Below are 24952 nucleotides of genomic sequence, written 5' to 3'. Positions count from 1 at the left end.
ACGATTGAACAGTGAGACAACCATAGTAATCGCGCACAAACGAGCTCAAAAACTGCCCATAAACTGCCCATGGAAGCAAACATAGTAGAGAAGGATGAACTGACCGTGAAGTTTTACAGGAGACTAAGATGAGCCGCAAGTGTTGAATAGAATATATTGCGGGTTCTTGCTCAGAGTAGATCTGCAAAATAAAATCATACTTGCAGAAACAAACCTACCGCCGCAAACATTTGATCAATCGAGTCGCTTCCATATTTCATAAGCCGGCCTGCAAAAAAGCTGTAGAGTTAAAGCATCAAAAATCTTATCGCCATGGCTTCATCTACACTGGGACAGCCAATGATCCTGGGTGTCATAGCACTTGCGGCATCATATGTGGGTTCCAATCGACATCCACTCGAAAACTTGAAGGCTAACAGTGTCCGAAGCTCCTTGCGAGAGCCATTTATCTGGCTTTCTTTCATCCTCTGGCTAGGTATCCGGGTCCCCTCCTGGCCAAATTCACAAATGCGTATGCTGCCTATCATGGCTGGAAAGGAGATATTCATCTCGATATGTGGAGGGCACACCAACGATATGGTAGGTCAATCCAACAGTATGAGCTGAAATAGTTGTTCACCGTGGTAGGTGATTATGTCCGATATGGGCCAAACCAATTGATGTTCAATACTGCCGAGGGTCTTCGGGATATTTACAGCATTAGTGCTTCTTCCAAATTCATGAAAGCCCAAGCATATGCACCAATGGTGCACCGTGCTCCCAATACCTTGACAATTCGAGGCGGCAAGGACCATGCCCGCAGACGCAGGATCATGGCTCAAGGTGTCTCGGAAAGGGCGCAGCGTGGTTACGAGCACAGAATTGCCACACACATTGACAAGCTATGCAGCATCGCTTTCCAGACCGATGACACGGTAGGATCCAGGTCTTGGAGTGTGCCCATGGACATGTCAAAGTGGTGTAAGCAACCCATGTGCCCAGGCCTGCCAGACAAACACTGACGAAATATCAGGCAACTATCTTTCCTTTGACATCATGGCCGATGTGGTATTTGGAGCCAAATACGACCTCTTAAGCAACGAACGCTTCCGATACGTGGTTGAGTCAATTGACAAGTCGAACGTTCGCATGTCAGCATTGATCCAGTTCCCCAAGCTCGCAGCTCTTAAGATTGACAAATATGTCTTCCGGGATGCCATTGTCGCCAGGAACAGATTCGTCAAGTTCGTCCTGCGAGTAGTCAAGGATCGCCTCGAGAAGAGCAAGACGACCTCCATTGATATTTATTCTTCAACTAGTAGCGACGCAGATGTCTTCGCCAACCTAGCAGCTGCCAAAGACCCCGAGACTGGCGAAGGGTTCCGACCAGACGAGATTGCGGCCGAGTCGACCACTCTGATCGTTGCTGGATCTGATACGTCATCTACTGCGTTCTGCTCGGTCCTGTTCTATCTAGCCGACAACAAAGACGCATATGCCAAAGCTTCCGAAGAGGTACGAACCAAGTTCTCGTGTCGTGAGGAGGTCTGCTTGGGCGCTACGCTTGCATCGTGCAGCTACGTCCGTGCGTGCATTGACGAAGCACTTCGCATGTCACCACCGGTAGGCTCAGCACTCTGGCGTGAGGCAATGCCCGGCGGTGCCACGGTCGATTCTCACGCCATCCCATCGGGTATTGACGTTGGTGTTCCAATTTACTCGGTCCATCACGACTCCAAGTACTATTTGAAGCCGTTCGAGTACAAGCCGGAGCGTTGGTTGGTGGACGATGGCACTGGCAGCATCGAGCGTGCCAGGTCGGTCTACAACCCTTTCTCTGTCGGGGCTCGTGGCTGCCTAGGGAAAGGACTGGCCAATACGGAGATGATGCTCACGATTGCCACAATCTTGTTCGTTGGAGACTTCAAATTCGCCGATGGCGAGGAAGGAGCGATTGGACGGGGACAGTCGGGAGCAGTCCATGGCAGGCATAGGTCCAACGAGTTTCAGCTCTATGATCATGTCACCTGTCAGAAGCAGGGGCCATTCCTTCAATTCTCCCCGCGAGAGATCTGTTGAGCGATGAAACATGGAAATGATGCTGGTTGTGTGCATACTTCTGAAATATATAGATGGCGATCAAAATGAAAGACGCATACAGCAAAGACGCATACAGCAGCGACGCGAATGGGCGTGAGGTGGGGTCACTAAGTTAGGATCAATTACGGATTAGGCGGGATGAACTTGGTCGTTAATTATATGGCTCAAATTGAGGAGTACTTGTCAATTAACGCGAACATTGCTAACAATGCGCACAACGATCCTTCTTCGTGCTTGTTTATGTATACAGTGAATATCAACTCGAAATCAGCACATAGAATTGACAATTATGTTCGTTCATGCTGTCTCGCGATGTCCTCGTTGCCCCTTGACAGCTTCTCGGTTAGAAGCCGTGAAGGTGGCCTCACGGAGTCGAAGCTGTCGATGTGAAAGTGTATGTTTGCATCAATCAGGATTCGCGGATTTAGCCCTGTAGGATCAGAGGCAATGTTATCCCTTGCAGTTGACACCAAGCATAAAAAATGCAGACCAGACTATCATACGTGTACGTATTTGTCGACGACTCTTATGACTGAAGTCCTGTACTGAATCCAAGTCAATATCAGTGATGTGCTCTTGCCAATTCCGATGCATTCATTCGCAGGCTGGATATAGCGGCTTGATTGCTGTTGGGCCAGAACCTGACACTGAAAACTTTTCGTCAACTCTCACGTGAACGACGATGCAGGTGGCGTGGCTTCAGTCGGTGATTATTGGTAGCATGGGTACACGATGCGCTAAATGGCGAATGTCATCTCCATTTCGAGTTCTGCAGTTTTAAGTAACCCGACGCAATGGGATTCATGCATATGCAGCCTAACGTAATAAGACCACCATAAGCTTTGATGTCCAACACCCACCTCACAGCCAGAGTTCAAGCACGCTGCCAAACACTACTCCACGCTTAAGCTGAGCTATGATGCGTTCCAACGAGCATGTTTGAAAGCTCGCTCATATTGAGTAGCTGAATGAGCAATCCACTGCTGGCTTCATCGTAGCATGGGAGGTCGCAGCTTTACTCAATGCCAACACCTCTATGTAAGGCTCTGTACGGCATGGGGGCCATCAAGTTCGGGTACAATAGCTCCAACTTCGTTCCCAAATTAGCTGACGCTTACTTGAATGGGCTTAAGCCAACAATATTTTAGTGGCTCACTCCCACCGCTTAAACTACCAGTCAAATGAATGGCTTACTATTATGTAGTATTTACTACCAACCTGATGGAACACAGAGCCAATGCATCTTCTGGATTCACATCATCCGACTATGGTTCGGCGTGCTGGATGACACAGGCTGCCACGCGCAGTAAGACAACTTTGAATCATGGCTAAAGCTGACATCGATAACACGTTCAAGTTGGAAAATTGGCTGATGATCCCAGTAACTTAACTTAATCGCGTGCAGTTAAATACCTACGTATGCTACATACTGATTATGGAGGCGCATACCCAAGATATGACTCTTCATTCTTCCTGCCAAGATATACGGTTGCATCTCAATATCATCTTACTTCGGCTCTATTGATTATCCGAGCACCCTTGGATCAAACGGTTTCATGCTTCAGACTTTGTACCACTTCACACTATCACGCCTCCAAATCCTGGAGAGATGTCTGCACCAGCTCCAAAGAAAGACATTGGTCAATCTCCCGCACTGGCTTGATTGATGGTCTGCTAACAAATATCGCAGACTGGTCACAACTTGGCCTCGCCCTTAACCTTTCGGTGAACGGCCACATCGAAACCCGTTACCATCTATCTACAGGTCAATGGACAACACCAATATTGATAGCAGATCCCAACATCTCTGTCAGCGGCCTATCTCCAGGGCTAAACTACGGCCAGCAATGCTATGAGGGTTTGAAAGCCTTCCGGGCCGAAGATAATAGGATAACAATCTTCCGCCCAAAATACCATGCTGCGCGCATGGCCCGCTCTGCCACCTCAGTGTCGCTTCCACCGCCATCGGAAGAGCTCTTCCTGGAGTGTCTGCGGCTAGCCGTCGCTGCGAATGCCGAGTATGTCCCTCCTGCTGACGCGGAGGCGTATTTGTACATCCGCCCTGTGCTCTTCGGTGCGTCTGCCAGGCTTGCGCTCGCGCCACCTGAGGAGGTTATCTTTGCCATATACGTCCAGCCTACGCGGCCCTACCATGGGTCTGCTGCCATAGACGGTGTGGTGCTCGAGGACTTCGATCGCGCGGCGCCTCGGGGCATGGGTGGATACAAGGTCGGCGGCAATTACGCGCCGGTCTGGAGACATGCTGCCAAGGCCAAGGAGATGGGTTATGGTATTACCCTTCACTTGGACAGCGCTACTCGGTCATTGATTGAGGAGTTTTCGACGAGTGGCTTCTTGGGTCACAGGGAAATCGGCGGCAAGAATGTTCTCATTGTCCCAGAAACGGACAATGCTATCGCTAGCACTACGAGTGATAGTATGGTACGATTGGCGGAGCGCGAGGGTTGGGTTGTTGAGAAGCGCGAGGTATGTTATCGGAACCTGCACTAATCTGCGGCCATCTAACTTTTCTGTTTAGGTTCCCTTCTCCTCAATTTCAGATTTAGATGAGGTTGTCGCGGTCGGTACCGCTGCTGCTGCTGTTCCAGTGCGGAGCATCACGAGGCTGTCCACGGACGAGAAGTACGCGTTTGCCAGTTCCGATAATGGGGACGGCAAGTTGGTAGAATTATCACAACTAATGGCCTCGATCCAACGCGGTAAGGCGGAAGACACTGAAGGCTGGTGTTGGGAAGTAACAGATTTCCCTGACCATTCAACCGCGTTGGCGTCTAGTCTCACGGCCGGCAAGATGTCTCTAATCGGTAGTGCTGTGTCGACACTGCACAGGAATGTTGTCGGAGGCTTGTGGAATGCAGTGTATCTCCTCCGTGGGTAACCTCTTTTTTTGCTGTCTTGTAAAGGCACAGGCTTATCAAGGAGTTCAGGCGCCGGTGAAATTCCTTTGATTAGTTTAAAATAAATCCTATGGTGTCGTTAATTATTACATGCCAAAGTCGAAATCCGCGAAGAATATTCCTTGCTCGCCTTCATCTTGTTTATCTTCTACCACATTCAATCGAGCAGTTATGTTTGCTTACCATGCACGGTACACTATATAGTCACGAAAGATTCAATACCCATAATTAGATCCGCATCAATGTTACTTTCTGCACCATTTGTAATTTGTTTTAAGCGTAGACTTAAAGTCAAAGTGTATAACGTAGATCTACAGTGTGGCTTTCCATTGATCTACTGTGTGAATCAAAATTGCAGTATTCCGAAAGACACCTGACAGCTGACCATTCAATTTACTTTGCACTCGGTGAGGTCGTATTGCACCACGTCGTACCATTCTATATTACTAGCCATGTTACTTCCGGCGCAACTAGCGTCAACGGGGCAGCTGAGCACCGGAGGTCTAGACTTGACGTCCGTACGTCGTGCTACACACCACACCGGCTTGCAAGCCCCTCAGCACTTAATGACCGCGTATTCGATGACTGAGATGTCCCGAGTCCTGCGAGATTCACGGCAGCGTGGGGGCTGCTTATGACGCACTCTCAGCTGACAGCATTACCCCGACTATTTTCGTGTGGCGCACGAGAGAGCTATCCCAACGTATGTAGGATATCGCCGCTTTGTCAGCTTTCGTAATTTACCAAGTACGGAAGACCGATGAGACAGTCGCAATTGAGGGCACTTTTCTAACACTCCAATGAAATAGCGGTATGAACACAACCGTGGTGGTAAGGCTGAGACGTCTTTGGACAATAAACGCCAAAACCGACATGTAAGATTGGTGGCTGCAATAACTGCTATTTTCATTTTCATCTCCTTTTTTTTTTTTTTTTTTTTCCCTCTTCCCTTTTTCCTTTTTCCTTTTTCCTTTTTTCCCCCTCTCCTTGGGATCTAATGTCGCTCTCCTCACTAAGAGCAATGCGGAACAGACCGTTACCATGGATTTACGTAATAATAGTCTTAGAGTGCCAAACAAACGCGCTGCTGTTGGAAACGCTGCTGAATGCAACGTCAACACTACGCCAAGCATCGGAGTACGGCAACACGATAATAACGAATTTCAGAGAATGTGCTGAGGGATTCTTAAACTTTTGAAATTGAAGTAGCAAAATCAGATTCGGTAGATATGATAACAACCTAAGTACATGATAGAAACGCCGCCACCCCCCGACGACATTGTCGTCCCGGTCATTGCCAAGCTCTATAATTACTCCAATGGTATATTTGAATCCTCCATGTATCATAATCCTTCCGTATCAGGACTCATCGATACCTGTGAACTCTGTTTCATGGTCCCTCTTTTGAAGTCCTTTACGTAAAACAGTGCTTAAGCGTTGTATCGTCGGTCACTGCCGTAGTCAGGGACCTCGTATTCGTCCGTGATATGGCCAGGCTTGTCACGGCTGCTGTGCTTTCGCGACTTCTTGGCGGACTTGCGGTCAGCCTTGGCCTGCTTCTTTTCCGACTTAGAGACCTTCGGAAACTCGCTCCCGGAACCAACAAGGAATCGGCCAGGGTGCCATACGGCGAGAATCAATAGGGCCAGCATCATTGGGAAACAATCGAGGACATAGGAGTATTCCTGACAAAGATCGGTTAGACAGGTTGCGCACAAGCGGAAGAAATTCGGAAAACTCACCTCGTGGAAGGGGACGGGGTTCGATGGGGTGATGCCACCAGCAAACTCAGCAATACGGTAGATGATACGAATAGTAATGCAAAGCAAGACACCGTAAAGGGCAAAGTGTAGAGGCTTCCAGCTTCTCTTGCCAACTCCGTTCTCACCGGCTCCACCTGGACCCCAGGAGTTGCATCGGATGTGAAACTCGATCATGAGCCACAAGAAGAGCAGAATAAAGAACTGTTGCAAGCCCATACCAGCCAGGTAGATGTTAAGACCTGTCTTGATGATGTTACCAGAAGCACCCGGACTGGCCATGGAACCACCGACAGCTTGGATGCTTGAGGTAAAGTTAGCTGATAACTCAGAAATGCCCATGCGACGAGATATCTTACATGAATGTGATGACATCGGCCCATACAAACCACTTGGCAATGGAGGTGGCGTTGATTCCGCGGATTCGCCGATCAGACTCGGGCAAGAAGTAGTAGGCTTCACGCGCAAAGGTCATGTATACGAATGCGTTGATCCATAGCGGCGCGAGCAAGAACAGGATGTTCCATCCAGTGGCATAACCGATCTGCTGCTGGTCTTTGGTACCAAGGGAATGCAAGATGAACGCCAGCGTTTCCCACGCAGCTCCCATAATAACGACCCATGTATATTTCTGCTACAAGTCAGTTAAAGCCCCAGTGAAGTTCAATAGTACCCAACTTACCTTCTTGAAGGCGAACCCTTGAAAGATGTGAACGCCAAGGAACAGGCCGAAGATGACTGCGACTGCGACTGCTGGCGCAAATTGAGGGTCGTAGTTGTAGTATGCATTACAGGCGTTAGGGTCACTAACGTGACCATTAGGTCCGGGAGTTGCCTTTACGCAATTGTCGTTGTCATTGTCGTCGTTCCAATCGTCGTCTCTGCGAAAGACTTTGGTTGCGGTTGCAATCAAGTGCGGAAGTGCAGCCATAGCTGTCTGTTCAGAACTGCTGGGCAGCAATAGAGAGAGGTTGAGTTTCAGAAGAAATGGTATGAATTGGCAATGGAATAAGCTGATAGTTTTAAAGTTTCGATTATGCAGGCCGGGACGGCTGAGGGTTGTGGCTTGCTATGTAAGTGGTCTGAAATAAGAGCCAATGTAGATATGCAGGTGGGAAGTGATGCGAGTATCCGAGACCAGATGGCTTGCAGATTTCGAGGTCTCAAGTACAGTTCTCAGAGTCCAAGGTCTAGTAAAGGGCAGTAAAGTCCAAGACAGGAGTGACGACACGTAGGATTCAGTGGATAGTGATGGGGTTGAACTATTTGCAAGCTCAAACATTTTGCGACGGGGACTTACTATAATAAAGGCCCAATTTCGTAAGCACTGGTGTAATAGATGCAGCCAGGCTTGGCACGAATGCCGAACACCGTTGCCAGCATTGCACATTGCAGCAAAGCACACGAGTCTCGTGGCTGTTGGTTGCTAGTTCTTTTGGAGATCAGCGGCACGGCTGAGGCAATGAGAAGGCTTCATTCCAGATTGACATGGTTAATCATGAATTGCTTTGGGCTGCGCCCCTTGTTTCGGCTAAAGGCGTACAGTTTGTGCCACTAAGCTTCACAGCTAAATGGACCGTCTGTATGCAGCCTTCAGCTACGTATGGGATTACGAGACAGGCACTTTGGGATCTACATTTTTGTCGTTTGTCACATCTTGGCATACTGACTGGCAATTACACGCCTTACTGCACGGTTTGAGATTTACGGGTGCTGGAATCTCCATAACAAATTGATAGATTTCCAGATTGTCTTGTAACTCGTCATCACCTGGCTTTGCTGGACTGGATGGCTCTCCATACAAAGCAGACACAGTCATGAATCGCACTGTTCTACACTTCCCACAAGATTACTGTGAAATGAATTGCGATACCATACCAAGAGATGATATGATCTGGTAGACACACCGCCTTACTAGGGTGGGGAGCGAAGGATCGGGAGCCGATGCAACGCTGTAAGTCCCCGACATAACCTTAATTGTGGCCAGCCAAACAGAAGGCTGCCGCTAAGCCTCAGGTGTCGCAACCCGCTAAGGCTTCCGCAGCTGGGCGCCTTCAGGGTCCTTTCTAGGGCCTAAGGTTGCAGATCATTCTCCGACGCACAGCTGGCAACGCAAGGGAGACAGGCGGTAGCGCCCTGGAAGGATGCTGTCTGCTTTGTCAAATCTGACCGAAAAGCCAGAGATCCCCATCCTCTAGCTCACCCAAAAGTCCCCAGGTGCCCCAACTGTTTACTTGCTCCACAACTTGCCAACTAACTTTGCCAATATCACCGTCGATCATTTGTTGCTTTCGATTCAACCACTACACTCACAACCTCTCGTCCTTCGAATTGCAGTAAAGTGCAGTAAACATTCCCGTGACACCCTCATTTAAATGTTTCATCCCAGCTGCACCCCATCTTCCCGGAATCATAATTTAATGCACCCCGAAGACGTGCGAATCCTCCTGGTGACACGTCAGCGATTATGCACACCAAGCTGATGATGAACACATCCGCACCATTCTACTCTACAACTGGCCACGCTTGATCATTCTCAGCATCATTGCATTCGAGTCGTACTGCATATGCTCCGGGAAGCAATTCGGTTGAGCCGACGCCGCATAGGCGTCCACTTGTAAAGTCACCTCGAGTCTTAAATCATACAATGATCTGCCACCCTGCAGTTCTGTTCCTTCGGAGCTCCTTACCATGTGGCATAGTCAGGCTATTGATTGGTGCTTACACGATTCTTTACACTAGATCTACCACACGCATATGCCGTTCACTCCAACGGCTTAGTTCAGCATGTATTGATTGTGTGGCTTAAAAAGATTGAATCCGAAAGTCACCTTCTGTGATCTACACGATGGGCTCTCTCCGGTGTGTTTGCTGCAGCGCGCTGGTTTACGAACCTGGCTGATCGTCTCCTTAGTGCCTAGCTATGGCCGTTTTCGCAATAAACCGATCGGCACTCGCCACGAGGCGACAGGGATTCGAGGCTTGATTCCTACAGCTGAGCTACTGTATGTCGTACTCGACTGAGCTCTATTGCAGCGTTACATTTTCTCGGAAGGATCTCACGCGTCAGTTCCGAAACAGACTTGAGCTTCCTGTACTTTTCGCTTGAGCTAGCTTGCAGTGCTTGCAGGACGCACATGACTTTGTTTACTTTCCCCAATGCACACGCTGGTACGCTTTGCTGCGTGTTCAAGAGACCTTTCTTGGATTGTAAACAGTCAAGCTCCTGGATCGATGCCATCTAAGCAGATTGAACTTGGTCACGATCACCGAGCATGATTAGCTCATTGCGCTTACGAGTGCCTGGGCCTGAGCATTTCTCTATACCAGAAGCTCCTTACTGGTTCTGGTTGACATGCGGCAACACAGCTCCTTGTTTGCCAATATCGGTTTCTAATTGGGACGGTTTAGCTGGTTGTTTGAATTTGATGAATCTTTTCTTTCTTTTAGCTATCACAATGTGGAAAGGTTACATTCAGTACGGTGGCAGACATTTTGAGTTACTGAATAGACTTCACCAGCTACTGGAGAGATAATGTTCTTACAGCATGCCCAAACCCATATATGGCATACTCAACGTCATAGGTCAGTCTTCAACTGCGACTAGTAATTCTCGAATGCTTCTAGTCCAAAAATGATGATCAAGTTGTAAAGTCAAGCAGCTAAGATGCAAGCTTTGGCATGTAGCTGCATAATAAACGTGCAGAGATGGAGATCTCAGTATGGACCTTGGCGACCCTGTCTCGGGCTTCTCCGCTGCAAACAAACAAAGAAGCAAACGAAATTGTCAAGGAGTATCGTCTATCCTTTCCCCATGGCTCGAAAAGCCAGGTTGCTACTAGTCTGCACGTGGTGACAGGGTCATTGTCGTTTCCCAGCCTCTAGAGGGTCGACAGAAATAGCATTTTGTCTGATCCTTTCGCCTAATATGTTTCCTTTACTCATCAATCAGCTTGGGCCTTGGACCCCGCGTTCGCATGCAGTAGATTCATAATTTTGGACGGAGGCGAATAAATTATTTGGATTGGATGACAGGATCCGACGCCCTGTAATTAGGGGACTGACGTTGCACTAGCCACGGGCGACATGTTGAGTAAACAAACCGTTTGAATGAAGTATTAGGTATGGGAAACTTTGGGGATGCGCAATCTCCAAGACGAGACGGAACTGAGCGAATAACAGCATTTGCTTGAGAAGCCCAATCTCGAATATGCAGTAAAACCAATGAGAAAGCTGTAAGCTTAACACAAGCACAGAATACCCTATCGTAACTTGCACCATCTCGTTAATTTACCACATGTTTTACCGCTGCGCAAACTTCAACGTTCGAAGCATCGGATCCGGATACCCCGTTTTCGTTGTGCCAAGAAATACGAGATCTAGATGATTCAGCCAGCCAGGATCTTAGATTTGATGAGCTTATTGGCACCGCTTGAGCACTACTACCCAAATAGGCATGCCATTTTAAATTCTCCGATGATACAATCTTGCGATCAGCAAGAACATATACACAAAAGATCTGAGCTTACCTGAAATTGTCACCATTAAAATTACAACTTCCATCGTCACAGGCTGCCAGGTGCAAGTTCTCAGGCGGCCGACCCTGCCGCACAGATTAACCGATCTGATAATGATTCCTTTGTGGTACAGTCATAAAGGAAAAGTACCGCGCAGATCAGCATATGCATGGGGATTCAACATACATGGAACTAATTATCAACATAAACACACCCTACTAACTTCTAACAATTCACCAGTAGCACATCACTACATTTGACTGGGCAGATCCTACCCATATCCAATCTACACTACTGTTATGACTTACTGGTGCAATGCTTGTTTTTTTGGTCTGCCAAGATGTTTCATACTTGGTTCTCAGAATCCGGGGGCTTGCAAGTCAATAGATGCATAGGTGTTTTTTAATCATAGGTCGCTTTAGGCTCTCTTAAATTTCCACTCCGTCCAAGTTGAAGCTGTGTGTATGCGTGTGTCTTTTTTTTTCCCTGTTTTTTTCTTGGGGAGGTTTTTTCCCCAATGCATGGTCTATGAAAACATTGCCAGCCATAGGCATTAGTGAAGGGGATAATGTATGTCTGATTTCATGTCAGCAGAGCTAGCGAAAAAAGATTATTAACAGAGTGGCTTGGAAACTTTTGTGCGGAGGATTCCACCACCAAAACACATCACAACGGCTGCGCCTGTGGCTTGCATAAACTCGCCAGTCCCCAGACCATGATCATATATCATTAGAGCCAAATAAATTCATTAAATCGACAGAGCAGAGGCTGAGCTGCTGAGAAATATGGCGGCCCAAAAAAGGCAGGCTCACGGTAGTGGTAGCCGTCATCAATTAGTGCGGCTGGGAGCCCGTTGACCTGTGAAGATGGATGTACTTTTCGACCGCAACGGGCTAAGCCCTTATGGTGTAGTGCCGTGTATATTTCATTTCAAACCTGGAGGAAAATAGGAAAATAGCCCACAGATGGGGTTGTTGTTGTTAGCGTCCTTGTCAGCATTTCGGCAAATCTATTTTGAAAAGGACCGCACGGTATGGCATGGACTTGTAATTGCAAGTAGAGTAGTTCGAAACATTAGCGACTGAGCATGAATTTGTCTTGGTCCTTGACTATGATGGCATTGGGGATACAAGCAGAATGACATTGGATCTTTCGTCTTCTGTACTACGTGAATAACCCAGTGCACCCAGCGGGCCCGTAGTGCACCAGAGTAGGGGCAATTGTAAGGATAATCCAAGCTACATGGTCAAGCTAAGCCTAAAGAGCCCCTCGTCCAGCCCGCTCCAAATGTGCTCCGCGCTCCTTCTTTCCCTGTCACAGCTTTCCGCAGCATCTAGTCCAACATTTTATTAGCAGCCGCCAGTTGTTCCGGCTTATTGTAGATCTCCACTCATCTCGGAACATAGACAAGTGTGCTTCAGGATCAACCTTCGTTAAGTGCAAGTCAATCGCCGAGCTCCTCGTGCGCGTCCCTGGTTGGGCAAGGTCCACGGACCCCAGTACACCATGTGTCGCTTCAGCTAAGCCCTGGCTCGTGGAGCTCTAGTGTACTCCATTTCGTCCGCTATGGTCCTCTCTGCAATCTATGCTGTAGTTATTTTGGGTTGCAGCTAGCCTGAAGTTCTGAGCTAGAGCTGGCAAGCCTCGCTGCAACGTTCAGATCCGCCAGATGCCAGGATTGGGGGTATTACTGTGATCATACATTCGGAGCACCGCGTTGGGTTCCTGCATCTAGTGAACTGCAAAGCCGGAGTGATATATACTGCAGAGTCACCCGTTACCAGAGAGTTGGTTCTGCCACCGCTCGCAGATCATCGACATCGCACTTGCTTGGCATCGACTAAGTTCTTAAAGCTCCACAGTCACTATAACTATCAAGACAATCGCCTTGAAACATCTTATACCCTCAAAGGACAAGCCACGATACGGCAAGCCACACTCACAATGTCCAACAACACACAATCATCCGCCCCCAGCCGTTGTGGCCGCCCGCAAACGATATCTTATGCGGATCTCATGAAGCCAGATGAGGATTGGAGGAACCTCCCAGACGCCTCGGAGAGGAGGAAGATCCAGAATCGTCTTGCACAAAGAGCATACCGTGAGTAAAACGTGTTTCAAACTATTCATATCCGCGGGCATTGACCGTGACCTCCAGGCCGGAATATGCGAGATCGAACGAAGGAAGTTGAGCGACTCAAGCAGCAGCTACAGAAGCTACAGGAGGCACAGGACAGCAACGCACCCGAGACGACATCTACGAGATCGTCAACAACCAGTGCATCCGAGCCAGATACGTCTGCCTCTGGAAGCAGTACGCCAAGCAGACAAGATTCCACCTTCTCGGTCGAGATCTCATCTCCACCTCCGACAATAACGGGCTCAGACTGGATGGGTAGTTGTTTCCAGGTCTGGTCACAGAGTCCGTCACAGGACGATGACCTGCACGGCCTGGGACTCACAACAGACGGAGAGCAACCAATGAACTTTGATTCTTCGTCCTATTTCCCTCAATTATCTGGGCCCGAAGATTACTTTTCCTCCCCGCCCGCTGCTGCTAGGAGTCGGGCAGTCTCTACGTCTAACGTCACCTCCCCACCACTACAACACCACCACCAACACATGCGAAGCAACAGCAATCCTCCCTTTTTCTCACGATGCGATAGTCCTTCGGCCAATTCTTCATGGCCCCATAATCACAGGAGCGATAGCAGAGACTCGCTACAGGTCCCGGGTATGTCGGCATCACCTAGCCCGCTCCTACTGGATCCACTTAGCAATCAAAATGGGTTGTTGGCATTATCACCCGCTTCCTTCAATCTGTATCCCACCCCAGACGAATTGACGCTTCCCATTCCCGACCCATCTTTCTCTTTAGATGATCTAACACCAACGGCGGCTTATCCCACTCCACCTGAGTCCAATCTTGGCGGTGCTTGGCCGGCGTTGAACGGCAAGTCCCAGCAACGAGATCGAAGTCCCTCCACAGCAACAACAACCAGCGCGCCCCTGTTGCACCTCGCTGTCGAGTCGGGTAACATGGACACACTTCGATTGCTGTTGCAGCGTTTCGATATCTCGATCAACGCGAAAGATGGCACCGGTTGCACGGCTTTGCAAAAGGCCGTGATGCTGGGTCGTGCAGACATGGTCTCCGTCTTACTCGAGCACGGTGCCGATATCAGTGGGAACGATGCATTTGCATTCCGACTGGCTGGAGAAGCGATGAGCTTGGATGGCAATTAGATCTTGACCGATTCGCAATCTTGGTCAAGGGTCCGAAAATTCATGATTTTTACGCATCTTTCTTTTCTTCCACACATGTCCTTAATTCGGGTTGCATGGCGCTAGGTACAGGCCTGATATTTATTTCCCATGTTCATTTCTTTTTTGTTGGTATATTGGCTGGATTTCCTTTGTTGTCGCCAGGGCGGGACTTACACAGGCCTCCGGGGAAAAAATTGACGCATCTTCGATGCATTACTTCTCTAGTCATACTGAGATACCATTTTCATACAGACTTACAATTTATACTTGGTGACTTAGTCACGAAGTCTCAATAGATACAGAAATAAAAGCTAAATCGCCATACAAACTATGTTGCTTCAACGTGCCGTACACCTTTTTCTTTTCGACCTCATCTAAGGCGCGTGTTGCTTATCTCACAATCTTAGACTTGACTCTTAGTATATGACCACGAGTAGCAGCTGAGAGACCACAATGTCAAAGGCCTCTTGCATGACTTTGGCAAACCTACAACTTGACGACATAGTCTACTCCATGGCACAGCATGACATCCCTCGGGATTCCCTTCGTGTTTCGAGCAAAAGGTCTACCATAGTACTTACACGACAGAACGAAATGTACAAAGCTCGACCCTGTTTGACAGGGTTTTCGCAATTAGACCCACGCAACCATGTTCGTTCAGGATTTCGGGGTCCATCCAACGTTGTATTGCAACCCTACGAAACAAGATGCCCATGCACATCAGGAATGTCACGTTTGCAGCACGCGTCAAAGGTGCCAAACGGTCGGGCAGATAAAGGTCTCATTAAAGTTCCGGTCTATGGTCATTTCAACTCGACTAGTTAGAACAAGAACCTTCACCTAGCCACTGAAGATACCATGGGAAAATTAAACAGCGAGCGAACAAAACTTAGAAAGACTCGCTAGTGACAGTACGTAGCCTATGAATAGCTCCGAAATTACTGGGACCTGCCCCCTTCACTGTCATCGGGGTATTTGCCGGCTTGGCAGCAAAAGTTGACGAGCTCGCTAACTGCAATTGGTCTCGAGCTCTGTTTACGTACAGCAGTTTGTAGTAGTAAGCTCAGCCAAAGAAGATAAACACCATAGACTCTTGACAATAAGGCCTGAGAGCATCATGAAGTTCATCTTTGTCTGTCGCAATCAGTCACAGACGGCTATCATGTCGGAAATGCAAAAGGACAAGAAGAAAAAAGCCCTGCGTAATGAGTAAACCATCAGCTTTGTGCCCATACGTTTGCCTCCCGTTAAGGGTGAGACTAAATTCTTCAATGCATGCAATCAACGGCCAAGTTTGAAGCAAAGGAACCCGTGCTAACATTGAATCTATAGAACCTTATTTAGTGTGAACACAATTGGTACTGTATGGGCTCACCATTGCGACTCGCCAGAAAACAAAAGTCCCCCCGTTCAGGCCCCACCCAATGCCAGTAATCATCCACCAGTGTGGCGGGCGAGAATGATTCTAGTGGGATAATCAGGCGAGCCCCACCCCAACTATTTTCGTACTTGACATGCTCTGCTTACCTAGCATGCAGGCATGCTCAGCCCTGTCAGTGTCAGGATCGATTTTGTTCTTGTAACCCTGGCCCTAGCATTCTAGAAGCTCCACGCTACAGAGCCGCAATTCGGGTGCCATCAGCTACAGAGTACTCTATTGGCCCTCAAGGGGACTTACTATACTGAGTCAAACCTTCCCAGAGTTGGGTGTCGATGCGGGAATTGCCCGTTTTCGACGGGGCTCTCAGCCCCCATAGCCATAATCATGCGTAAGCACACCAGATACTGGATGTATCAAATCAACTGCTGGATCGATTGATTGATAGTAATTCGAGTATAGACGAACCTCAATACTAGTTGCACGTCTGCTAGCTTATTGTCCTTGACAGATGGCACTAAGATGACCGTGTCCAGCCGTGATGTCTGTCGTGGTGAGTGACGAAGGCATGCAGCTTACTGTCCTAACTCCCGCATGACCATTCACTATTCATCTATCACGACTTCCTTCTTGTGGAAATAGTGCCATCGAACAGCCCGGAGCTATTGGCAACTGTGACCGGGTGTGACGAGCCCACTGCTCCGTTCCCGCCAGTGATCTAGTGTCTTACTATTCACGGTAAAATACCTGCTGTGAATATTACGGCTTGTTGAATAAGGGAGCGGTCTACTATCTATCACTGCATTCAGTGATCAAGCCCTAGCGCATAGCGTACTTACTATTTCTTTGCCCACACTTGCCCGTTGCTGGCTTGAATATCGCAAGCCGCCTTTATGTTCTACCGGGATTCGATATGGTGAGCAGACGAGCAAGGTTTGTAGCTTCATCATGCCCACTAATCTTCTGCATTACTCTTGCCAGGCTGGGATGTGCCATGGCTCCATCGAGAGTAGCATGATGGTGGCTTTGCGCATTATGATTCCCCATGAACCGTCGTGATAGTAAACCCAAGGTATCAAGAAGTAATTCAACAATTCACAGGAGCTTGCATCCAGTACTACATCTAGACTCGCCCGCCTGTGTTTTGTCGATCTTAGAAAAGTCAAAACCATTCTCTCCTACTTCAACGAGATTCGTCTGTGCTGCCTAGCTGCTAACTATAGCACATCCTTCCATCGATACTCGTTGGCTGCTCAGGTGGCACTTCGCATCCGTTATAATAAGACTTTCCTACTCTCACGAGCTTATACCATAAGGTTCATCCAGCCCTTACTATACTGACACTCTACTTTTTCTACTACATTGTTGCTTTCCATCTCCATTGCTGTGTTTATTTTTTCTGCTCTTCATAATGATACCCAAACTCATGGAAGGTCACTCTTCAGCCCTGCTCAGGGCACAGGATCAGGGACGAGCGAAGATACATGGTGTCTTTGGCGGCCAAGGCAACAACAAGCACTATTTTGAAGAGTTGCGCACTATCTTCTCGTCGAATGAAATATCGATTCGGGATCTCATTGAACCTCTAAGTCATGTGCTCCAGGTTTTATCTAAGAACGAGAAAATATCCGAACAATACACCGAGGGTCTCGACGTTATGCAATGGCTGGAGCACCCTGAGACGACACCCTCGGCAGAATACCTCATCACTGCACCTCTTAGCTTCCCACTTATTGGTCTGTTACAGCTCGTTCATCTGAAGGCTATTTGCGTGAGCCTCAGTAGCAATCACGAGGACTTCCCCATGTTCTTCGAAGCATTGGCAGGTCACTCTCAGGGCGTTGTGGTCGCTGCGGCCGTTTCTACTGCATCAAACTGGTCAGAGTTTTACGATGCCGCTATTAAAGCAGTAACAATTCTGTTTTGGATAGGAGCACGGTCCCAGCAAGTGTTCAGCCAAGATAGCTTGCCAGAGGAGAAAGCTACCCAGTTTGAAGCGGACGGATATGGAAAGCCCACGCCAATGTTATCCGTCTCCAACATCGACCGTCGTCATTTGAACACGAGCATTGCTAAGCTCAACCAGTCACTTCCAATTGCTAACCAGGCACACATTGGGCTGGTCAACTCAGCAACCAATTTCGTGGTCAGCGGACCTGAAAGGACACTCGCTGCACTGATCCAATCATTGAAGTCAAGCTCGGCCAAAGAGGGCCAGTCTCAAGCACGCATACCCTTCTCTCAACGCAAGCTAACTCCAAACATTCGATTCCTCCCTATCACCATCCCCTGCCACTGTGATCATTTAGACACAGCGATACCACTTATCGAGGGCGATCTCCTTGATTTGTCTATCGAGGCAACAGACTTGAAAGTTCCTGTCAACCAAACAATGGATGAATCATCCCTAGCGTCTCAGGGAGGCAATTTGGTACCGGCCCTGATTCGAATGATCACATCTGAGCCAGTCCACTGGACCGAGAACGACTTCGGTAGTGCAACGCATATTGTTGATTTCGGTCCTGGTTCGACAGCGGGCGTTGGTGCCCTCACCCACCGAAACGTGGTCGGTTCGGGTGCACGCGTCATCATTGCTGGCAAACACGAGAAGAGTGAAGGTTCCGAGGTCGGATCGCTACCAGAACTCTTTACAGAGAGCGAAGATGATATAATTTGGTCTTCAGATTGGTCTCGGGACCAGAGGATCTCCCTGATTGACACTGTCTCAGGTCGCATGGTAGCGTCGAAGCTCAGCCGGCTGCTTGGTCTGCCGCCTTTCTTCGTTGCTGGTATGACACCGACAACCACCCACCCTGAATTCGTAGCTGCAGTTATGAATGCTGGGTATCATGCCGAGTTCGCAGCCGGTGGGTACCATAATGCGGATTCTCTGAGGAAAGCACTGTACAAGCTTCGCGACTTGATGCCTGCTGGAAGGGGTATCACCATCAACGTCATCTACGTCAGCCCTAAGGCGATTGCCTGGCAGATTCCCTTCATCCGCCAACTCCGTGCTGAAGGATTTCCCCTGACTGGCATGACCATAGGCGGTGGAGTTCCGTCTCCCGACGTGGCCACCGAGTATATCACGACTCTAGGGCTTGAGCATATCTCGTTCAAACCTGGTTCAGTCCCATCGATCCGACAAGTCATCGAAGTTGCAAAACGAAACCCATATTTCCCTGTCATCCTCCAATGGACAGGTGGACGTGGTGGTGGCCACCATAGTGCTGAGGATTTCCATGGCCCGATTCTTGAGACATACGCAGAGATCAGAGCTTGTGACAATATCTCTCTGGTTGCAGGTTCTGGCTTCGGCTGTTCCGATGATGTTGTTCCATACTTGACCGGTGCTTGGAGCATCGCTCATGGCAAGAAGTCCACTATGCCATTTGACGGCGTCTTATTCGGTAGTAGAGTCATGACTTGTGCTGAAGCAAAAACATCCCCTGGCGTGAAAGCTGCAATTGCGGCTGCCGCAGGTGTTGAGGATAAGGATTGGGAGGTAAGCTTTCATCTGTAGAATCGTCGTTTCCATATACTGACAAGTCATAATCAGGGTACTTACAAAACTCCTACAGGCGGGATCGTCTCGGTCGTCAGTGAGATGGGTGAACCTATCCACGTGGTTGCCACTCGTGGCGCATTATTCTGGGCTGAAATGGACAAAACTATCTTTTCACTAGACAAGAAGAAGCGCGTCGCAGCTTTGAATGTGAAGAAGGACCATATCATCTCTAAACTCAATGCCGACTTCCAGCGCCCTTGGTTCGGTCGCCGAGGTAGCGGTCAAGCCTGCGATATCTCAAACATGACATACGGCGATATCGCCAACAGACTAGTCGAGCTGACCTTCGTTGGCGGGCGCCGCTGGATTGATGGAAGCTATTTCCGCTTAGTTTCAGATTTCCTCCTGCGCATTGAAGAACGTTTCGCCCAGTCCAATGCAGACGAGTCACTTCTTTCAGAGTCTGAACTTCGCACCAACCCCGCTGCGGCCACCGAAGTCATGCTCCAAACAGTCCCTGCCGCTACTAGTACACTGGTCTCCTCAGAGGATGCAGACTATTTCATCCAACTATGTCGCCGGCCTGGTCAGAAGCCTGTACCTTTCATTCCTGCCTTGGATGAACATTTTGAGTCATGGTTCAAGAAAGACTCGCTCTGGCAGTCCGAAGACCTTGATGCGGTCATGGATCAGGATGCAGGGCGGACTTTCATCTTACATGGTCCTGTCGCAGCCCGTCAAACTTGTCAGATCGATGAGCCTGTCGCTGACGTGCTCAATGGAATTAACAACGGTGTCATTGAACAGCTCTACAAATTGAGCAACCAAAAGATACCTTTCGAGGAGTCCATTCTTACTTCGGCACCCAAGCTAACAGCAGCCTCTGAGTTGCCTCAGGGCCACATGGACACTTCGTCCTTGACCGGTATCGAGGTCCGTGACCTTCTCTCTCGCCAGTCGACCTGGTGCTCTGCTCTCTTCAATTCCAGATTCGTAGTTAGAGGCAGCGACTTGGTAGAGAATCCCATCGGTAAACTGTTCGAGGCTTTGAAGGTCGACTCGGTCGATATCGGACCTAGGTCGGTCGCTCTCTTCAATGATGAGAAGCTCGTTCTCCAGGTCTCAAATATTGAAAACCAACTACAGGTGCTGCCATTTACATATGTTACGAGCAACAATAGTCCGGTTTCAATGGCACTAAAATATGAATATCGCCCGGAAAAGGGCTATGCACCAATTTGGGAAGCCATGGAAAATCGCAACGAACGTATCTGCGATATGTACCGCAAGCTATGGCAAGGCGATGGAGGCACACTCAAAGTCAGCGGTTCCTCCCACGACTCTGCAGTCTTTGACGATACCATCATTATAGATGGGGCTAGTGTGAAGGCTTTCAACCGCGCGATTGGTTATTCCAAGGTACATCGCGATGAGAGAGTGCCTATGGATTTTGCGATCGTGGCGTCCTGGAGTCCAATCTGCAGGGCGTTGCTACAAGACCCTATCCAAGGAGATGTCTTGAATCTTGTGCATCTTTCGAACGCATACGAGTCGAACGGTAATGCCAAGTCTCTCGAGGTCGGTGAAGAGATATTCACCCGCGCATTCGTTAGTGCAATCACTATTGAAGATTCTGGAAAGGTCGTCGAAGTTGTGTGTGAGCTGCGGCGTGCGACTGGTGGCCCTAGTGTCGTGACAGTCCGCTCGAGGTTCCTGTTCCGTGGCACGCACGAGAACTTCTCTTCCACCTTTTCGCGTAAAGTGGAAGCCCCTTACGAAGTGAACATGTCTTCTGAGACTGATGTCGGTGTCCTTGCCTCTAAGCAATGGTTCCACTTGGATGATAAGAACAAGCTTGATGATTTGGACTTGACAGATCTGACTCTTGAGTTCCATTTACAGACTTTCGCGAGGTGGTCTGATAAGTCGACCTTCAAGAGCGTCGATACATCTGGAAAGGTGTTCGTGCGATCTGAGGCGGGCGATCTAACTCGTATCGGGTTCGTCAAGCACCATGCAGGCGTATCAAACAATAATGCGGTTCTGTCTTATCTCGGTCGAAGGGGACGGGTGGTCGATGCTCATCAGAAACACAAGCTTACCGGGGCAGCTCCTGAGGCACCTGCTCATATCTCCGCGATTCGCATTCCGGCAACCAACGAAGCCTATTCGCGAGCCTCGGGTGACTTCAATCCAATCCACACTTCGCCGCTTTTCGCGCAGCTTGTGGACTTGCCTGGCACGATCACACATGGTATGTACTGCTCCGCTGCTGTTCGCCAGGAAGTTGAGAAGCATGCGGCTGGTCAAAATCCCGACAGAATTCGCAAGTATGATGTCTCATTCGTGGGAATGGTCCTTCCCAACGATATCTTGGAAGTCAGCATTCGTCACTCGGGTATGCAGGCAGGTCTCAAGTCTTTCGACATCACCGTCAGCAAGCAAGCTACTGGAGACAAGGTATTGGCTGGTTCTGCTCTGATCGCACAACCTTCTACTACTGTCGTGTTCACTGGGCAAGGTTCGCAAGAAAAGGGCATGGGCATGGATCTCTATGCTTCTTCTGCCGTCGCAAGATCTATCTGGGACAATGCGGATGCATACTTCATCACACAATTCGGTCTTAGCATACTAGAGATTGTTCGCAACAACCCCAAGGAAATCAAGGTTCACTTCGGAGGCGTCAAAGGAAGGATGTTACGACAGAACTACTTGTCGATGTACTATGAGACCCCTGCAACAAGTACGCATGGCAAACCAGAGCGCCGACCCATTTTCCCCACCATCAACGAGAAGTCGACATCGTTCACCCATTCATCACCAAATGGTTTGCTGTTTGCTACCCAATTCGCACAGCCTGCCCTCACGGTCATGGAAATGGCTGCTTTCAAGGATATGCAGAGCAGTGGCGTTGTGGATGACAACTGTCACTTTGCAGGTCACTCTCTCGGCGAGTATGCTGCTCTGGCCTCTATTACTGATTTTATGCCATTTGAGAATTTGCTCTACCTCGTCTTCTGCCGTGGCATGACCATGCAAGGAGCTGTTGAGAGAGACGACCAGGGCAGAAGTGCATTCTCCATGGTCGCGGTAGATCCTAGCCGGGTCAGGAAGGGTAAGTTCAAATTCAAACGCATGTTTACCTCCCAGCATTATACTAACATGCACGTAGAACTATCCGATTCCGCCCTACGAGAGCTGATAACCAGCATTCAAAGCCAAAGCGGCTTTTTCGTCGAGATCGTGAATCTCAACATTCGAAACGGGCAGTACGTCTGCGCGGGCGATCTGCGCGGTCTAGATCTACTGCAGAAAGTATGCGACGAGATCAAGGCTCTGCCCAGCTGTCCCAGACCTGCCGACCATTTCTCGCGCATTATCGCGAAGAACGCGTTTGCATATAAGAGTGTCGTGCCCCAGGAGGTACAACTTAAGCGCGGTGCGGCAACCGTGCCACTCGCGGGCGTGGATGTGCCATTCCACAGCTCCTTCCTTCGCCCTCGCATGGACGCGTTCCGACGGGTGCTCCAGGATAGCCTCAACGCGGATCGTCTGAGGCCGGAGAGGTTGGTCGGAAAGTACATCCCTAATGTAACAGGCACGCCTTTTGCCATTGGCAAGGAGTATTTCCAGGATGTGTTGGAGATCACGAAATCTGAACGCGTGAAGAAGGTGCTGGATGATTGGGAGGACTGGATGGCTAAGGCTGAGCGTCAGAGAGTCATTGTGGCGTAAGATGCTCAATAATGGTCACTTTGTCTTGCAATTTCTTTACATGTATCTGAGCATTTGGAGTTCTGAAAATTTGGCGCACTGAAGGGTTTCGGATTTTGTACTCGTTCGGGGGTGTTGAGTCTTTTACACATTGTTATATCACATGGTCGCTACATGTTAGAATACTGAATCGCTACTATCGTGAGTCATCACGTTTAGTTGTACGTCGACTGCATAATCTCATGTTCTTTTATTTGCATTGTTCAGCATTTTGAGCAGACTTTTGGGGAGTTCGAAGATGCTATCCCATATTGATTGACTCGTTCCGACATCCCACATCGCGTAATTCAAAGTTGAAGTCTCTGTGCTTTGGGTAACGGGACTTGAGAGCATGAACAGACGGAAATGGAGCGCAAGGCACGGAACTGTCCTAAAGGTACGCATAGCAAACATAGTTACATGGATCTAATTATTTGATCATTCCGGGGCCACCGAAAGCAATACATTCATTGAAAGTGTGACCATCAGGGAACGAGCTTGCGCCATGCTGTCTTGTTTCCCCCATATCTATTAGGTTGCCCTGGATTTATGCTATGCATACCACAGTCCATAGGGCATTGCCACACACTACCATGCGCTTGACGGTCTGGTGTTTCTCAGGGTCCAGCTAGAACCCAAAACATGCGATGGAAGGCGAAGACTAGTTGCTAAGGCAGGTGTGTTTCTTCAGCAAAGGCGGAGTGAGTAAGCTCATGATGACCACACTAGTCCGGGTACTAAGAGCTGGACCGGCATAGAAGCTTCTAATCTTGGTGGGGGGCAAATTGGCCCGCTGTCTGACGCTTAAGCGTTTCGGTGTTGGCGTAAGGAGCTGTGTTTAGTGGAAAGCCCAATCTCCAACCCTAGTCTGGTCTAACCTTAGCAGTTCGGGTCATTGTGGCTGGCTTGCCTAGCGTGATAGTAAGCAGAAACCCGCAATTTTGATTTCCTCTAGCGGCGCGTCTCTTGCTTGACTTTCTGTCGCGCGTTCTTCGAAAAGCAATGCGTGAACGTCCACCCTCTGATTCTACGATGAGTCTCCACAAATTCAGCAACGCTTAGTATTGTACACCATCAGCCTTACTGTGTAATGTCTGAGCAGACCTGTACCGATCCGTCCAAAGCTTGTCTGATCTTGACCTACCCACAGGTTTCTAGTGCAATTTGTCCTGCCTACTCAGCTAATTTTAGGACTAAGCGCGTCTTGATAGTATGGGCTCTAGATCCGCTGCGTCCATGCGGTGTTAGTATGCCGAAAGAGGAAGAGAGCATAGTGAGCCTCATTCCATCACGATGTCCGCTCTTAGTGTTATGCCTGCAGCCATTGCTGATGCCCCAGATGTTTGTATCGACCTTGACTCCGCCTCCTGAGTATATCCGGATCTCACGTCCGAACAAGTGTTCGGGCATAGATAACTGCCAGCAGTCCACATCTCATATCTAGACTATATCAGCTTCTCTTGTTATCATACACAGCTTCTTAGCTTCAGTTGTCCCTATACGTCTAGATAACCTTGGTCACCACATTCTCGACCACTCTAAGATCTTGACTATACGACATATCCTCATCCAACTTGCCATAAGGAAGAATCTATTCCCAGACAGCTCCTGTTACAGTATCCTCTCAAAACTATTTGTGCTAACAGCAGACACCATTCGCAATTGAAATTCCTAACCATTTCTAGCTCGAGGATACTAACCTAGCACGCCACACTAACACCAGCACCCGTAACACATCCGGAATCAATCCAACTAAACAAGTTATAATCGAC

At 48.9% G+C, this 24952-nt stretch overlaps 7 protein-coding genes across 7 annotated transcripts; 5 read left to right on the top strand and 2 right to left on the bottom strand.

Annotated features, from left to right (window-relative positions):
- The first annotated feature begins 22 nt into the window (after positions 1-22).
- On the top strand, positions 23-2221 carry BKA67DRAFT_330637 (cytochrome P450 3A31). The gene is made up of 4 exons (XM_046096241.1): positions 23-375; positions 429-579; positions 628-960; positions 1013-2221. Exons 1-4 carry the CDS (start codon positions 313-315, stop codon positions 2056-2058), a joined length of 1593 nt encoding a protein of 530 aa, XP_045955775.1. The 5' UTR covers positions 23-312; the 3' UTR covers positions 2059-2221.
- Positions 2222-2226: 5 nt separating this feature from the next.
- Positions 2227-2913, bottom strand: BKA67DRAFT_571092 (uncharacterized protein). Its single transcript, XM_046103195.1, has 2 exons — positions 2583-2913; positions 2227-2509 (listed from the first exon to the last, which is right to left on the bottom strand). The coding sequence occupies exons 1-2, from the start codon at positions 2671-2673 to the stop codon at positions 2367-2369; spliced, it is 234 nt and encodes a 77-aa protein (XP_045955774.1). The 5' UTR covers positions 2674-2913; the 3' UTR covers positions 2227-2366.
- Positions 2914-3269: 356 nt separating this feature from the next.
- BKA67DRAFT_330590 (aminotransferase) lies at positions 3270-5255 on the top strand. The gene is made up of 2 exons (XM_046096239.1): positions 3270-4566; positions 4619-5255. The coding sequence occupies exons 1-2, from the start codon at positions 3499-3501 to the stop codon at positions 4976-4978; spliced, it is 1428 nt and encodes a 475-aa protein (XP_045955773.1). The 5' UTR covers positions 3270-3498; the 3' UTR covers positions 4979-5255.
- Positions 5256-6311: 1056 nt separating this feature from the next.
- BKA67DRAFT_330567 (RTA1 like protein-domain-containing protein) lies at positions 6312-7892 on the bottom strand. The gene is made up of 4 exons (XM_046096238.1): positions 7440-7892; positions 7117-7388; positions 6740-7061; positions 6312-6682 (listed from the first exon to the last, which is right to left on the bottom strand). Exons 1-4 carry the CDS (start codon positions 7686-7688, stop codon positions 6428-6430), a joined length of 1098 nt encoding a protein of 365 aa, XP_045955772.1. The 5' UTR covers positions 7689-7892; the 3' UTR covers positions 6312-6427.
- A 5326-nt stretch (positions 7893-13218) lies between these two features.
- BKA67DRAFT_660301 (uncharacterized protein) lies at positions 13219-14520 on the top strand (the record flags this gene model as incomplete). Its single annotated transcript, XM_046107599.1, has 2 exons — positions 13219-13375; positions 13433-14520. The coding sequence occupies 2 exons, from the start codon at positions 13219-13221 to the stop codon at positions 14518-14520; spliced, it is 1245 nt and encodes a 414-aa protein (XP_045955771.1).
- A 3056-nt stretch (positions 14521-17576) lies between these two features.
- Positions 17577-18479, top strand: BKA67DRAFT_521477 (uncharacterized protein; the record flags this gene model as incomplete). Its single annotated transcript, XM_046098280.1, has 1 exon — positions 17577-18479. A coding segment is annotated over one exon (903 nt), but the record flags the coding sequence as incomplete, so codon positions are not given.
- Positions 18480-18710: 231 nt separating this feature from the next.
- On the top strand, positions 18711-23162 carry BKA67DRAFT_593409 (fatty acid synthase; the record flags this gene model as incomplete). Its single annotated transcript, XM_046104942.1, has 3 exons — positions 18711-19424; positions 19479-22542; positions 22600-23162. 3 exons carry the CDS (start codon positions 18711-18713, stop codon positions 23160-23162), a joined length of 4341 nt encoding a protein of 1446 aa, XP_045955769.1.
- Between the last annotated feature and the right edge of the window lie 1790 nt (positions 23163-24952).

The sequence above is a fragment of the Truncatella angustata genome (assembly GCF_020726525.1).
Source record: "Truncatella angustata strain MPI-SDFR-AT-0073 chromosome Unknown BKA67scaffold_6, whole genome shotgun sequence".
NCBI classification, from domain to species: Eukaryota; Fungi; Ascomycota; class Sordariomycetes; order Amphisphaeriales; family Sporocadaceae; genus Truncatella; species Truncatella angustata.
This window is presented reverse-complemented; position numbering and strand designations above follow the sequence as displayed.